General features: G+C 37.4%; 1 protein-coding gene across 1 annotated transcript in view; it reads left to right on the forward strand.

The window, feature by feature from the left end:
- The window catches only part of MED25 (Mediator complex subunit 25), a 130,999-nt gene that overhangs the window by 83,234 nt on the left and 31,119 nt on the right, over window positions 1–16,646 (forward strand). Inside the window, exons 6-9 of the mRNA XM_071586529.1 lie at window positions 153–976; window positions 1,683–2,097; window positions 4,066–4,228; window positions 4,330–4,521. Of these exons, the coding sequence (XP_071442630.1) occupies window positions 153–976; window positions 1,683–2,097; window positions 4,066–4,228; window positions 4,330–4,521 (1,594 nt within the window). The remainder of the gene's footprint in view (window positions 1–152; window positions 977–1,682; window positions 2,098–4,065; window positions 4,229–4,329; window positions 4,522–16,646) is intronic.

The raw sequence follows: 16,646 nt of genomic DNA on the forward strand, positions 1-16,646 counted from the left end.
TGCTCAAGGAATTTGAATGAAACCTAAAGGTACCTGTTCATTCTGAGTTAACATGGGGAGAATCACTATTCAATTTTGTAGGGTTTAGCTTTTTTACCTTAAAAAGTCCTTGTTTGAAATTGTTAATCAACATAATATATATTTCTTTATAGCTTGAAAGAACGACCTATCAGTCCAGCCCCAGGAATTGGCCACCAGAACGTAAATGTTCCCTCCCTGGCCAGTCCCCTGCCGAGTACAGGTAGCCCAGCAGCCTCTCAAGCTGCAACCACTGGACCCCCTCCCACTGCTGTTGTATCAGCTTCTGCAAATTCCATGATGAATCAAGCTCCAGTGTACCGCTCCCCTGGCCAGAATTCTCCTCTTTCCCAGAATTCAGGAATGGCAGTAGGACGACAAACACAACCTCCTCAGTCATCACAACAAACACAGCAGCAGCCGCCGCCTCATGTTGGAGGCTCAGTAGGAAGTTTCCCTCCTCAAACGACCAGTGGTACTTCATATGGTGTCAGAATAACGGAAGGAGCCAATGCACAGGTTATGGTATCACCCCATCGCCTTCCCAGCCCACTAGTTGTTGGCTCCCCTCAACTTCCTGTAGCGGCGCCAGGATCAGAGATGCATGGCCGTGGGACAGGAGGGCCACCACGTTGGCAAATGACACCAAATCCTGCAGCTGTGGCAGCTGCAGCAGTTGCTGCTGCAGCTGCAGGACAGCAAAATCAACAGCAGCAAAATTTGACTGGGAATATGAATGTTGCCATTCCTGGAAATAATATGTTATCCCAGCCAATGGGGGCTGGTAGTGGTGCAAGTGGCACTCCAGTGAATGCTCCTAGTGGGATGGTTCAGTACATAAGAGCATCAACCCAAGGCAGTCCACTAATTGCTCAGCTTACTCAGCCTTCTTCCACCAGTAACGTGTCACCAATGGGGAGCAACATTGGGAGTCAGTTTACAAACCAAAGGATAGAGGGTGAGTTAACTTCAGCATTTATTCAGTGAGTTAACTTCAGTTATGGAAGGCTTTTTTGCAGTGAATAAGCAGGAAAGACTTAACAATTCACCATCTTTACCATTTTAGACTCAAATTCATCTCTGTGTAACAGAGCTCCCGCAGCAAGACTTGTTGTATCCTAGCATTGGGAAAGACATGTAAAATAGTATTTTTATTATATTTTATCTGTCATTCTCAATTGAATTTATCCACAATCCAAATTTCAAATCGTAAAAGGGCAGGTGAATCTAAGGTGTTCAGTTTTGGGCTTCTAAAATCAAAAGACCTTCAGTTTAGTGATTTTCAGTTGGCGAATTTTTATATTGACACATTGGTTATTGATGGTATATTCAGTACAACCTAAAGTAACTGTTGTTTCTCAGGTACATGAAACTCATCTGAAATTTGAAGTAAATGAAAATATGCTTATTTGTTTGGCGCAATACTCAACATAATGGCCTGTGTTGAAACTTTGACTGGTGACGATTACAGTCTGCAGAATAGTGGAGACAAACTATTGTTGTCTGGTTAACTCATGTAATTCAATGAAAATCAAAAGCTTTTTATTCCTATAACACCTACTGTTAAACACCAATGGCTTCATGTATCTAAATTGTCAGTGGTTGAACCTTTCTTCAATTATGCTAAATACAATTTTTATAAAGTATTTCTTTTATTTAATTAGGTACGACCATGGTTGTACCACAGAACCATCAGCAGGTGGGAATAAGTCATGGTCAACAAATGAGATTGGGCATGGGACAAAATCAAGTGAACCTTATACCTCAAGGCACTCCAGGAAGTGGTGGAACTGGAATTGCTGCCGGAGGGAATACTGGTGGTGGTTCAGCTGCCCCTGGCAATGGTCCAGTGACAGCTGCTAACAGCCACACTCAGCAGCAGCAACCCCAGGGTGGTCAAGGAGGAGGGGTACAGCCAACTGGGACTTCACAACCTGCAGTTCGGGAGAGGCATACAATTTGGCAGGGGATTCTTGAGTGGATTGAAAAACCAAAGAATGCAAGTGATGCTACTCAAAAGTTGACACGACATGTTCCTTGTCAAGTGTCTGCTAATACCAAGGATGGTGAACCTGAATTGTGAGTTCTTCTGCTTGATTATCATTAATACTTTTCCTAATTAATTGGTCATCTTAAAAATTTAGGTATGTAGAATTATCAGGAACATGGTATCTGTTGGACATATCATGGTATCTGGAGCAGTTGGCAGAGCATTAGGCAACTGACTAAAGAGTCCAGGTTAAATTTTCAGGCAGCTCCTTTGGACCCACTCATTTTAATGCTGTCGATATTTTCTTCAGAGCATTATCACTGTAAATAACTGTCAACATTTTAGTAATTTCTTGATAACTTATACCGCACTTCACAGAACAACTTGACATTGTATCGTTGCTCTGTGATTTTGTTAATTTCCATTTCGACAAACAGTTAGAACAAGGACAGCAGAAGCTAACATAACTGCCACCACCAAGCAAGGCGGGCTCATCAGGTCTCAGGCAACTAGCGCTGCTGGTGGGTGGGGCTTTGTCCGTGTCATGGCCCCAAGATTGCACCAGTTCGAGTATTTAATGGTTAGACCTCGTATTCATTGGGTTAATAAGTCACCAATGATCGCAAGACAAATGTTGGAGCATTTCATTGAGAACGCTTTGAACATCCACCGTACAGTTCCGACTTTGCCCCCAGTGATGTCCATCTGTTTGGGCCCCTAAAAAATTATTTGGGTGGACGAACCTTTGAAAATGATGATGCTGTAGTCAAAGGAGTCCTTGGCTGTGACAGCAAACTTTTGTTCTTCTTCTGTGATTTCTTTGCTCCTGACTATCTAGCTAAATTTCAGGAAGTTACTTTGATTTTTAATACCTTTATCTAGTTTTGCAAATTATTTATTGACTTACCCTCGTTCTTCAGATCTGTGATAAGCAAATCTTCCAACATGGATACTTGAATCCATTGCTTGACACCATCATGAGAGAATCTATTTTGCACTGAGCAGTACATGCGGATACTTTGCAGTACTTATGTACTGGAAACACAGTTCAGTGCCTCTGGAATTATAAAAGTACTCCAAAAAACACTCAGTTGAATTTGGTGCCCAATATATCAAAAGCAGTTGTCTTAAATCGTGAATACGAAATTCACTATCTGTGATGCTCATGAGTGGAACGTTGTGTGGGAACAATTTATACTCTTTGGCAATAACCTCATCACATTGCTTCTCTGATTGATAAACGTTTGAAATTTAGACTTGAAAAAGAGCTCAAATTACATAAATTATAAAGGTAGGAATAATATTGTTTTGCTGAGAACTTTGACCCTACTTATAATTTCTGGTATGTTTTTAGGATGGAAATCATTGTTTGCATGACGCATCAGTGTTTCAGAGCTTCTGTGTAAAGGTGTTTATTGCAGTAATTAAAGCTACAAATTGTAAACAAACATCTTTCTCCCCTGTATGATTCAATCACTGCTGTCCGCAGTTCCCTTATTTGCAGATGACCTTTCATTCGTTCGTGAGTGCTGCCACACTGAGTCAATAAGCAAAGTGAATGTTTCTTTGCTCCCTGGTTGAATTTGGTATTGACCTTTAGAGTTTTGCATCTGTAGGTGTATCTCCATCCTAGATCCACCAAAATAGAATTTTTCAGTATCCTATGGAAATTTTATGAACTAAATTAAGTTTTTACTCTTTATGCTAGTGAATGATTACCAAAAAATAAATAACTGAATTTTGCATTGATTATGATAACTAAATTAAACAAAATCTAAGTCTAACAGATTGTGCTCATTGCAGTTTTTAAAGGGCATGTAATTTACGTATACTTGTACAAGGCACTTTCTCTTTCAATTGGCTTTTTCATATTTAAGAAACAGAAAGTGAGTACAAATTAAGAGATGTTTCTATGGTGGGAAGTATTCCTTTGAGAACATGCATAATAGTTTTATGACATTTACTTGATGATTGATACAATCCTATGTTGCAAGTATCACAATTAATTTCTTTGTTTTAATTATTTCTCATTGATAAGTGATATTTAATTTTTCCAGGAAAGCAGATGCATGGCCGCAAAAGTTAATAATGCAACTAATGCCCAAACAACTCATTGGAAATATTGGCGGTGCTTATTTAAAGAATTCTAAATCTGTGTTATTTCACCCTCAAAACTGTGAAGCTCTTGAATCTTTAACCAAGGTCATGAGCTCGGGCTTTGTAAGTATCTCATGAATGTTTTCTACAGAATAAGTACTTGTGTAAACTTTTTAAAGGACACTTATAACAAATGTTAAAAATGGATCGCTCCTCATTTTCAGGCTGGCTGTGTCCACTTCACAAGTGTACCTAGCCCTGCTGCATGTGACATTAAAGTTTTAATCCTTTTATATACATCTGAGAAGAGAGCTTATTTAGGATTTATACCGAACGACCAAGCTGCATTTGTTGATCGCCTTCGCAAAGTTATTCAACATCAGAAGTCAACTCAGGCAATGATTAGACAAGGCCAGGTAAGAAAAGCTCTTGATCAGTGATACTGTTTAAATTTGAATAAAAACTGTATGGTTTTTTGGTGATGGTATGTGTTTTAGGTATTGATGTGGTCGAACTTAGAACGTTAAGAGAAATATTCTGGGCCACTGCACTAAAATGCTGAGTTTGGATTTTCTGGCACTGGCTCTATTACTTACCATTTGTTTAAACACTCTTTTAATTCAGTACTTTATCTTATCATATTCATGGTTTACAGGGTTCGTCCGGAAAATAAGTGTACTGAGCTCAGGAAAAAAAATTTATTACACTTTTACATATCTTAAGCTAATATTCCTCAAAATAGGACCCTTGTGAGTCGATACACTTGTTCCAGCGGCGTTCCCATTCCTGGAACGCTCCCGCGAAGGCATCATCGGGAACCTCTCGAAGACACGTCGTCACGGCCTCTTTGACGGCGTCCAAAGTCCCGTATCGCGTTCCTTTCAAACTCCTCTTTTTCTTCGGGAACAGAACAGTTCTCTAAAAAATGTGGATCATTTTTGCAGTGATCCGCAAGTTGTGTCGCGATTTCCAAACGATTGAGTCTTTGATCATCACTGAGCACTTTCGGCACCAACTTTGGACACATTTTTCGCATCTGTAATTGCTCCCTAATAATCTCGTGCACTATTGTTTTTGGCACATTACACTGCTCTGCTATCATCCGAACACTAAGACGACGATCAGAGTTCAGTACATCGCGAACTTTTCGCACATTTTCGTCGGTGAGTGTCGTTGATGGGCGTCCAGGCCGTGGTTCGTCGTCGACCTCTTCTCTGCCCTCCACGAACATCTTGTGCCACCGAAAGATCATGTTTCTGGACATGGCTGACTCCCCGTAAGCCTGGTTAATCATACCGACAGTTTCGGTAGACGATTTCCCAAGCTTTACCGCAAATTTGATGGAATAACGCTGCTCCAAAAACTTCGGCATCGCGTTCCGTGACGTGGGTCGAGCGTGGAGGTTCGCGTTAACAGAGCTCCTCACTACACCACAGCTCAGAGCCGACTGCCTTTTTCAGCGTCGCTTGCCAACATACCCCCTCCAATCGCAGCCCGTCAGAGCGGTGCTGGGCGCGCCCGGAGCGGCGGGAAAAAATCAGTACACTTATTTTCCGGACGAACCCTGTATATTAAAAGTACCTGGGAAATTTTTGGAAGAATAGATTTCAGATATTTCTGCATTGCCTCAAAATTCTTCATAGCACATCCCTTGAGCATCAGCACACTTTTGCCAGTGGCTTTTCCACAACTGGAAGGCTCCGTAGTAGGCGGATTCTTAAAGGTCTTCACGGGTACTCATGCAAGATTCTTTGACTGTACTAAGGGTGGTGCCGTTGAGGGAGGGTTTCATATTTGGGCATAGGAAATAGTCTGCTGGTGCCAAGTCTGGACGGTGAGGGGGTTGAGGAGTCATGGTGTCGCATTGTAGAAGGTCTTTGCAAGCAGACACTCAACTCTGCTTTTGGTTGCTCGCGAAGACCTTTGGGACAAGTTTAGTCCAGGTCATTTAGATCACCAAATTGTCATTGCTAATGGTGTGCACTGTCATATTATCTAAGCTAATATGATCTGCAATTATGCATGCACTTAATCGATGGTCTGAATTCATTTAAATTTGCGTATGATGAAGCTTTATTTTGCCAATCATCCAAGAAGAGTCATTACTGAGTGCATCATCAAGTTAGTACAAAAGGTGCAGGATGAAAATTCATGTAAACAAAACAAATTTTATGCAGTTTTTGATTAAGAGGAAAGCTAAGTTAACTATTTAAATAGGATTCCATAAGCTAGAGTAGGTTTAACAGCGTAAACGTGGGCGGTTCAATAAGTACCCGTGCTTGACAACAAAGGGCGTTCCTGAGGGAAGTTTATGTTATCATCGTGTGCTGCCATCTATCAAACGACGGCGAAACAATTTTCAGACTGCTTTAAAGGTTAGTTTGGATTTGGCAGCCATTCGAGTAAGACGTGTTTCGTGATTTTCGCTAAGATGGAAAAAGAGCAGTATCATTCGTTAATTCGCTTTTTGTTTTTGGATGGGAAGAAATTCGAGGAGATAAAAGCAAAGTTGGATGCTTTTTATGGGGACATTTCGCCATCTATGACCACAGCTAGATATTGGTCCAATGAATTTAAACGTGGGCGAACATCTGGAAATCTTTCAAAAAGTCCACGCCATGATTCTCGCTGATCGACAAACAGAAGTGCGCGAAGTAGCAGAGGCCGTGGGTGTGTCGACTGGAACGGCAATTAATATTTTACATGATAAGTTGGCGATGAAAAAATTGTCGCCCCGATGGATGTTGCGATTGCTCACGGTGGACAACAAGCTGATCTGGCTGTCAACTTCGAAGCAGTATTTGCAGCAATTTAAGCGAGATCCAAAGGTGTTTTTGCGTCGAGTTATCACTGTTGATGAAACCTGGATTCATCATTACACACCAGAAACTAAGCAACTATCAAAACAATGGATTTCTCCTGGTGAATCTGCTCCAAATAAGGAAAAGATGGTCTGATCGGGCGGAAAGGTCATGGTGATGGTTTTTTGGGATGCAAATGGCATTATCCTCATGGATTTTTTAGAAAAAGGAAGAACGATCACTGGGAAATACTTCAGTGAGTTATTGGACCACTTTGACAAATAATTGAAGGAGACACAGCTGCAGTTGGCAAAAAAGAAGGTGCTGTTTCACCACATTAATGCACCAGCACATTCATCCGGAGTTGTCGCCACCAAACTGCATGAACTACATTATGAATTGCTGCCGCACCCCCCGTATTCACCTGATCTGGCTCCCTGCCACTTTTTCTTATTCCTCAACATGAAGAAATGGCTCGCGGGAAAAAAATTTAGCTCAAATGAGGAAGTTATTGCCGAAACAGGTGTATTTTGTAGAGTTCGACTAATCCTGTTTTTTGGAGGGGTTAAAAAAAATGGCCGGAACGTTGGGAGAAGTGTATCTTTCTAAAAGGGGACTAAGTTGAAAAATAAAAAAAAAATTTTGAAAAAAATTGTTTTTTCATTTCTAACACGAGTACCTATTGAACCGTCCTCATATATCTTGAAAGATTTTGCACCAAATTGGGCAAAATTGGAGTTTTATTTAGGAAATAAGCTTTCACAAAGAGAAGGGAATTGATGACAGAGATCTTAAGCAAGGATGTTAAGAAAAGGCTGGTTTTGCTGCAGCACCACATGTAAGGTGAAATTAAAAGTGCTACAATGTATACCTTTAAGATTATTTGGGAAATTCATGAAGGAAGTACTTTCAATGAAATATTAAATCTCTGTTCCTTACTGCTGACTCACAACAGTGTTATTATCAAAATATGTAATCAAGGCAACTGTTTTCTATCCCTGATGCAGGAAGAAAACTTAATATAAGGTATTTTTCCAACAAATTCAGCTTGTCCTTAAAGTTATACCCAAATACCCTCAGTCCATAAGATGCAATCTGATTTTAGGGTACATTTTCAGCTAAAATAGTGCATTTTATGGACTGGGAAATATGTTGCATGATCCATATCCTTGCAATCAGCTCTTATACTTTTATCTACAAGGACATTGAGCAGTCATGGTGATATTTGACATCCTTGTTTCGCACCATATATTATGTGGAATCAGCCACTCAATTTCCCAGTTATTCTTCCTCAAATCTGTCTTCTCAACTTAAAAAATATGTTTTTACTGTGTTAAACTCATCCTGAGGAAACATATTCTGCTGAAACTCAAAGGAAAATGTTATTAATGGCATTAATATCTTGCAGTATCTCAATAAGAATACAAAGTGAGATTTACATTAGGTTCATGTCATTAGCTGTTTTTTTTCAAGACTGTTTGTTACAACTTGCAACTTTGAACAGTATGCTATGAATATATGTACAGTTGAACCATGCTAATGAGCACCCTGAATCAGAAGGAATTAGCATGACAAGCGAAAATATTTTGATGAAAAATAACTTGCTTCACAAGCTACTTAAGCATAGCAATTGACAAGGAGAGGGTAATTCCCAGAGCGATTGTGCGCTGGCTCCCTCCTTCAGTTTGTGTTTAGCCCTCGTTACATAGCTAGCATCTTTGTGTCACTAGTGATCACACATTTTTCCAAACTTGTGTTCAGATATATTTAATGAAAATAGAAAGTAGAAATGAAAAGTAAAATCATTGAAAAATAAGGACAAGGAGTGAGAGTGGCTGAGCTAGCAAGCACACATAATCGGTCTTCATCAACGATTTGCTCCATCCTCAAGAACAAGGACAAAATTAATGAAATGGATGCTTCAAAGGTAGTGGCAAGAGTATCTACAAAATGGTTGCCTATTCTCAACCATATTGAAACGTTGCTTCTCATATGGATAAATGAGAAGCAATTGCAATGTGACACTTTTTCCTTGAGTATCATTTGTGATAAGGCAAAAGTGATTTTCACTAAACTTGTTAAGAAGATGCCAGGTTCATCAATGGCTGGTGAAGTATTTTAGGCAGAAGAGAACTTCATCGGTGACTTCAAGAAACTAGTAGATTCTGAGGGTTACATGCCACAACAGGTTTTTAATGGTGATGAGATGGATCTCTTCTGGAAGATGATGCCAAAGCAAACCTACATGTAACAGGAGAGAAGAGTGCATTGCCCGACCACAAAGTCAATGTAAGGCTACCGTACCGTACCGTAGGCTGCTATTTTTTGCCAATGCAAGCGGCTATTAAAAAATGAACCCCTGGCTTATTAACCAATCATAAACACCACAAAACTTCAAGAAGTTTAAAGACGAGAAGAGCTGGAAAAATGTAATGTGGAGGTCTTGGGAAGCTGTTGCGTCGCACCATGTGTACAAGGTATGCCACAAATAAGTTAGTGGCTCTGCTTGCTAGAAATTTATTTAATGATATGGATGAGTTGCATTTTCATAAAATTTTGAAGCATTGACAATAGCAAATGGCTATACAGCTATTTATTTTATTTATTTATTTAGTATAAGTCCGAAAACAGCACATTTTGGCCTTTACATCGAACTATTAACAACGATAACAATGGTCACATTTACAAACACCCACCTATCTAGTATCTAAAAACCTATCTAGTAAAGAACGATGAATTTATCATTGATAATAAGCATTATTTTGATTCTTTTTTGTTTGTACAAATCGAGTGCATGTTCAATGTTGGTTCATTCCACAATATAAGAAAATTTGAAGGTGATTCACGATCCTAAACAACTTATATATAATTTCTTTGAAAAAACCTAGTATATAGTTTCTATTTTTCGGCATGGAATGCATTATCGCATTTTACGGTAAATTAAATGGGAAAAATCATTTCACTAAATGGGAGTTTCGTTTCACCAGAAAGATTATGAAATGAATTATGCTTGTTGTAAAAGGTTCCACTGTATTTGGATTAAAATTTCCTTGCATGTTCTTTTTCCTCTTAACTATTCTCAACTAATGAAATGAGTTGTGTAACCTCAAAACCAGTGCTCTTCTTGTAATTAATTTCCAATTGAGGCCATGCCATGTCCACACAAAATCCTTTAGTCAGTCAATGTAGACTGTAGATAAAAGTAAACACCCAGATTTGTTCTCAGGTAAGAACTGAAGGATATTTTAATTATAAGTATTAGTCATATTTTGATATGCCTTGAGGGATATGATAAGTCTTCATTGACATTACCATATGCATTAATCTCACCAAAAGTGCAGTTTTTATTGTAAAACGGTTAGTATAATAAGATGTTTTCATTAAGAAAGGTTATGAATAAGAGCAGTGTCTTAGTAAATAACCGAGTCTTTATTTGAAATTTCATCTTCTTTTTTAAAACTAGTTTGTAGGAGAACTAGTTTTTTTCCAACAATGCATTGCTACCCCCTCTTTGGGTTTAATTCCAACTTCCAAGTATTGCAACAGTGCTCTAATCCATTCCATAGTCTGCTACTGCTGCCTTATTCTCATGGCTGCCAATATCTCTGTTAACAGCTGTGTAATCTGCAAATGGCCAATGTTTACTTATAACTATAATGCTAATGTCAATAATATAGGCTGTGTTCCTCAGTATCCATCATGAGAAATTATTTAATCCTGCATAAGCTATGTTATCAATTTGATAGGCTTCTAACTTTGTGTGGAGCTTGCTATGAGACACTTTCAATCTCTTTTTTGAATTATAGAGAAACTGCATTGACTGGAATACTATTTCCTCCCAAGCCAATAATATTATGAATAATAAGTCCAAGTAGGGTCTCATGGGTGCATTTATTGTGGTGCAGCGGCATCAAACTAACAAATTGGTTCTAATAACTTGCATAAAATGAATGTGAAAGAGATAAAGCTGTAATTATGGGTTACTCCTATATTTGGCATTCTCTTGTCATCAATTTCCATGCAATCTATTTGGGACTTCTTTTATATGATCGATAGGTATTTACCTATTTCACATGACTGTTCCTTATTCTTGCAAGTCTGTATTTGGTCAGGTCCAAATAATTAATCAGAGTTGATGGTTTTCAGAGAGTATTCCATTCTGCTGGGTAAAATTGCAATTTTTGGCTGCTGGAAGAACTGTATAGGTTATCTCTTAGTGGTGACTGATAGGTTTAACAAAGGAAAAGATGGACAGATCTTTATTATTCTATTCTACTTTGGTTTGTAATTGTGTTTTTTATTTATTTATAATGATGAATACACATAGTGAAGAATGCACTATTAGGTAAAATCTTAAATTGAAAAAGACAACCATTGCAAGAACATAAGCCATCAGTCTAAAGAGTACATGCCATGTACTTCGACTGCCTGAGCAATTTCACTCTCAGATACCGTGTATGGTGGAAGTCAGCATTAGTCTACACATTCAACAGCGAAAGGGGTCCAGTAGTGCTCTCATATATTGAAGCAAAAAGTTTAACTAACTCAATCTTTATAACAGTGTTGAGCTCTTCTATATTACCTATAATCTCATAAGCCTTTGGCATTTTGTCCTCCTAAATTTGAAATCTGCAAGAACCATTCTGGTGTTGTGTCTTCATTCTCAAAGCATAGTCTAGTACCTCCTTTTCATTTTCTGAAATTTTTGTTGCGTCAAAATGCATTATGGTAAATAATTTAGTCTTGCCTATTTCCTAAATTATTTCTGTTCAACATAGGTACTTGCATAAAAGGTATCCATTCTGTATTATTTTAGAAATTAATCTGAGCAGTAGAAAATTGATCCCCCTGCCGTGATGTGTGAATTTCACACGCCGTCGAGATTATTACTGGGTGAACTCTACCATCACCTACTGAACTGACCTTCGGGTTGATTACTGTGTTAATGGTTTAGTAGAAAATGAAAATAATGTTCTAGGTACCCATGAAGGTTACTAGTTGATTCCAGCTGTCTAATCCTGGAAAATACTGGAGGTTAACAGAATCCAAAAATTGGTTATGGCTTCTTGAAGCAAGTTCAAAATTTTAACAATTATTGATTATATTTTGGAGTATTTCACTATTTTTATCTCACTTATTCATTGTGCTTTTTTACTCTAATTCTGTGTGCTTCACCTAACTGAGGAATTATGCGTATTCTTTCTTCTAATCATTCATAAGTGATTGCCTTCTCAATGAGCTTTTCAGAGACCTTAAGCCATTTTATTTTCAAAGGTAGTGCACTTGCCTCCTGCACTGGGCACATTCCATGAAACATGTGCACCCAAAAATTAGGCCTCGAAAGGAAAGCGAAATTTTTGTATTGCTCCCACGCAACTTTTTATGGTTATTGTATAAGTCACAGTTATGTTTTCAATGATGTGTACTTCTGTTTTCTACGGTATGAATTTGAAGCAACACTAAATTTGGGAGGGGCTGTCCTTGATTTTCTTTTTTTGCTTGCGATACTAAAAATTAGAAAAATGTTCATTTTTTCAACTAAGATACATTTTGTAGGCTTTCTCATATGCCCCATCAGGGTTGCTAACCCTGATCGTAATCTGTGGTTTCTTGAGCACTAATGCCATACTCCAGTCCTCAGAAGCTACTTCTTAGTGTTTGCTTACAGTGCCTACAGTTCCATGATTTCATTTGAACATGTGAAGAAATAACTGAATTGTGATCATAGTGGCCTAAAATCTAGCCAAAAGTATATTTTTAAGCTTATTTATTTGGAGCCCAAATATTTTGGAGTCCCATACTTTTGTTTTGCTGAGCTACAGAGAAGACTGGCTTTGGTGTTATATTGTAAGCAGTGGCCAGAGGAATTAATAAAATGTGAGTACACATGTTCAGTGGAATATTTTCTGTTTTCTATTTTTAAGTATTGTTTTGGGTTTTATAACTGATAATATAGTCTTATGTTAGTTATCCTTCTGTTAGTTTTTTGTATTTGAAACTATGGAAAATGGTTTTCCTCTAACTTTTGTGAAATTTGTTCTGAACATTTGGCATTGCGCACAGCTTGCAATGCTATCCTTGTCAATATTTCTATTATCAGAATTCATTTCGGATGAATTATTGAAACCATATCTCTGTAACTTTGTGTTATTTCTTTTCATGCTAATGTGTTAAAACTTTTACTCACCAAAGTTATAATTCCATTAAACCCAGTGATAAAGCATTGAAAATTGGGTCATGAGGAGTAACCATGCCATGTAAATGTATCATGAAATAAATACAAAACATGCGGGTGCGGCTACATAACTTCCTTAGGGGTTTTGCTTTTGAAAAAAAGGAAGTTATGTTGCTGCACCATGTGAGAATTGCTGAATAAGTTTTTTTTTAATTTGATATTATTTTTTACTTATAATACAAACTTCACCCATTTTTTGTAATTATTGCATTCTTTTTGCAGTGATTGGATGGCTCATGATATAATTTCGTACTTGGGTCAAGAGGATATAGTCTTTGATTACCTTATATTCATGAATCATCCAAAGTTATGCATTTGGTAGGTTGAGGATTCCGTTGATGTCAGCTGCCTAGTAAAAGTACAAGCAAGAGGTATTCATGTTAAGAGTAAATTCTGATATCGTAATCTCAATACAAAAAATGCATCCTTTCTTGATGCTGAAATTTTGTTAAACGTTTTGTTCCAGCTGAGGGGGGAAACCCTGAAGAAAATGACAGATTTCCTTGAAAAGCATTGGCATATTCATTAGCTGATGACGGGGAGGATGAATGTTTTTTTTCGACTAACCCACCAAGAGAGAGTGAACTGGCCTATCTCTGGACCTTATTCATTGATATTTTCTGGTAACAAAGTCCCAATATCATTAGAAAATGTGATGAGATATTGCATGGCTTTCACCAGTTTGTCAAGCTCAATGGAACTGAAGGAAGAAAGCACTCCTGAGAAATCTTAAGTTTTTCATATTTGAGTGAATTTCTTTTCAATAGCCAATGCAAGGAAAGTGAAGCAAGGCTCAGATAATACACATCTAAAATTATGATGAAATGTATTTCTACGAATTATATTTTGTAATTTTCTGTGTGGACAGAGCAGAAAGAAACTAATCTAAGAAGGGATAAACCTCACTTACTCATCAAAATGTTGAAAAAAATATTTTAAGCCATGTCGTTCTATTAACTTTGATGAGTCCATTGGAAACTATACCTAAAAAAGCATTTCCTGCATTCAGTATGACTCCAATACACGGTATGAATCTCAAACAGCCGAAATGGGTATATAAAACAATTGTAACTATATTAATTATGAGTGGCAATGTGGAAAAAAGAGTGCCAAGTGGCCAAGCGTGTCATTCCACTTATCATCATTGAATAAACTAGGCTACATAGACTGGTTTTAGTAAGCCTGTGTGTAGCACAAATAGAAAATGGCATGATATGATGGGTACTGTTCATAACAATCACATCTTGAATGGCTCTGTAGTACCATCATGCAAAGAAATAAGAAGGAACAACCAGGAAAACATAGTTTCATGGAAAAGCATTCAAGCCATCATATGTGACTTGCTAGAAAGATAGCATTATTATCACTATTGTGGCTACTAGTCATGAATTTCCATCAGTAATATGCCAGATTCTCTGAGTATGAACAAAATGGAATATTGTACAACAATTAACTGGTGGCAGAATATTACTGATTTCCGAACATCATTGACAACTGAACAGATATAATACGTGAATATTGGTTGTGGTTCATTTTCACCTATTTCATTGATTTGATGATAAATAATAAATTTGTGGATATAAATGTGGTGTTTGTATTATTACACATCTACAGCTATGACAAAAGACTGTATTGAAAAGATTTATCTATGGTAAAATTTCTGCTTGTTAGTAATTTGGAATGGATATAGGTATACAGAAGAAGGATAGAAAAACATGAAAGATAAAGAGAAGACTAGTGAGGAAGGTAGAAGGGTGCAGATTACAAGCAAAAAAGTCTCCCTCATCTGGAATTGAACCACAGACCTTCAACTTGCTCTATCAATTAAACTATTGAGGATGCATAAATACCACTGGAATCTGTGAACGGTTTATATAATAATGTATCGTTACAGAATATCAGATGGTACTTATTGTGATAACATGCAATGATGAATCCTGCACAAACCAGACACAGGTAGTGTGACTGAAATGTAGCATTAGAGTTTGCTTGGTGAACTCCACACATATTGCATTGGGTGATCATTCTTGATCAAGATTGATAAGGAAAACTATGTATTATACTAACTCTTCTTTCTGGAAGATAAATGTGGGCTTACAATTAGCCTTCCTGTACTTTAGTGTTCATTTGTAAAACTACTGTATCTGATGTACTTTTATTAATAAATGTATTAATTAATTATTGGGTCGTGGTAGTCCAGTGGGTAGAGCGTTGGACTGCTGACCGGAGGGTCCCGGGTTCGAATCCCGGGCAAGGCACTCTGGGCACCTGCAGCTCCACCCAAGCTAAAGTGATTTTTCGGGTACCAGGTCTTCCTGGGAAACCATAACCGGCACAGGGAAAGGAAGTCTCCCCTACCCTGATCTGTGAATTTTCACATGCCGTATAGGGCTTAGTACTGGGTGAACTCTACCATCACCTACTAAAACGACCTTCGGGTTGATTACTGTGTTTATGGTTTTTAAAAAATTAATTATTAATTAATTAATTGTTAATTAATAAATTATTAATTAATTAATTGGGGCTTGCATTGGTCATAAAGAATGAAGTAACACATTTGTAAATTGAACTTTTTCATATTGTATTTCCCGGCCCAAAAGATGGTGCTGGTAAATATTGTACTATGATTTTTCACGTTTTATAAATTTAAAAATATTTGCATCAAACAGAAAGGGATCAAAATATTTCAATTTTAACACTATATGAAGAAAATGGAATTGTTACATTAAAATATTAACCACTGTATCAATTCATTGCAGAATCTAAGAAATTCATCATCACTGCTGCCGAATCATTTCTGCAGTTTTTTAACTTTCCTCATACACAATTTCATCTTTACTTTCAATTAGCGCATGGCTAATTTCAGTTTTAAAAAGGCCATTATGATAGCTTCACATTTAACATTCTGACGGGACTTATTCAATCAATCGCATACACTAGAAATAAACAGCTGTTTCATTCATTCTATTACACATCCTATTAGTCGTACCTTCTAATCTGTCTTTTGCATTCAAGTGACAATTTTTGTAATGTTGTAGTACTGGTATGAGTGCACAGATAATTTATCTTCGTAAATCATTAGCACCATCTTGCTGTTCCAAAATAATCGCCCCTAGAAACACCTATCGCTAATTTTTTGCCTTCAATTAAAATCATATTTGATGAAACAGTAATCCTGTTCTTCCCGTGATTTATTTTTGAGTTTCTTATGTATACCTCAAGCTTTGGACGTATAGGAGCACATGAGTGTAGAATGGTTTTACTCGTGAGTTTATCTGTAGAGACACAATGTATTATCAGAGGGGCAACAGCCCCAGGGATTTGTCTGGAAATTATTTTAGGAAGTATTATCAAGGAAATATTAAAACTACATTGCTTATTACTGGCTCAAAATGGAAATATTATCAATATTTATATTGAAGACAACCATTTTCTATGCCCGGCGAATCAGCTTTCATATTTTACAAGTGGTTGAAGTTATACCAGTGTACCCTTGTTCTATAAC

The sequence above is a fragment of the Hetaerina americana genome, unplaced genomic scaffold, assembly GCF_022747635.1.
Source record: "Hetaerina americana unplaced genomic scaffold, ioHetAmer1.1.p SCAF_23, whole genome shotgun sequence".
Lineage (NCBI taxonomy): Eukaryota > Metazoa > Arthropoda > Insecta > Odonata > Calopterygidae > Hetaerina > Hetaerina americana.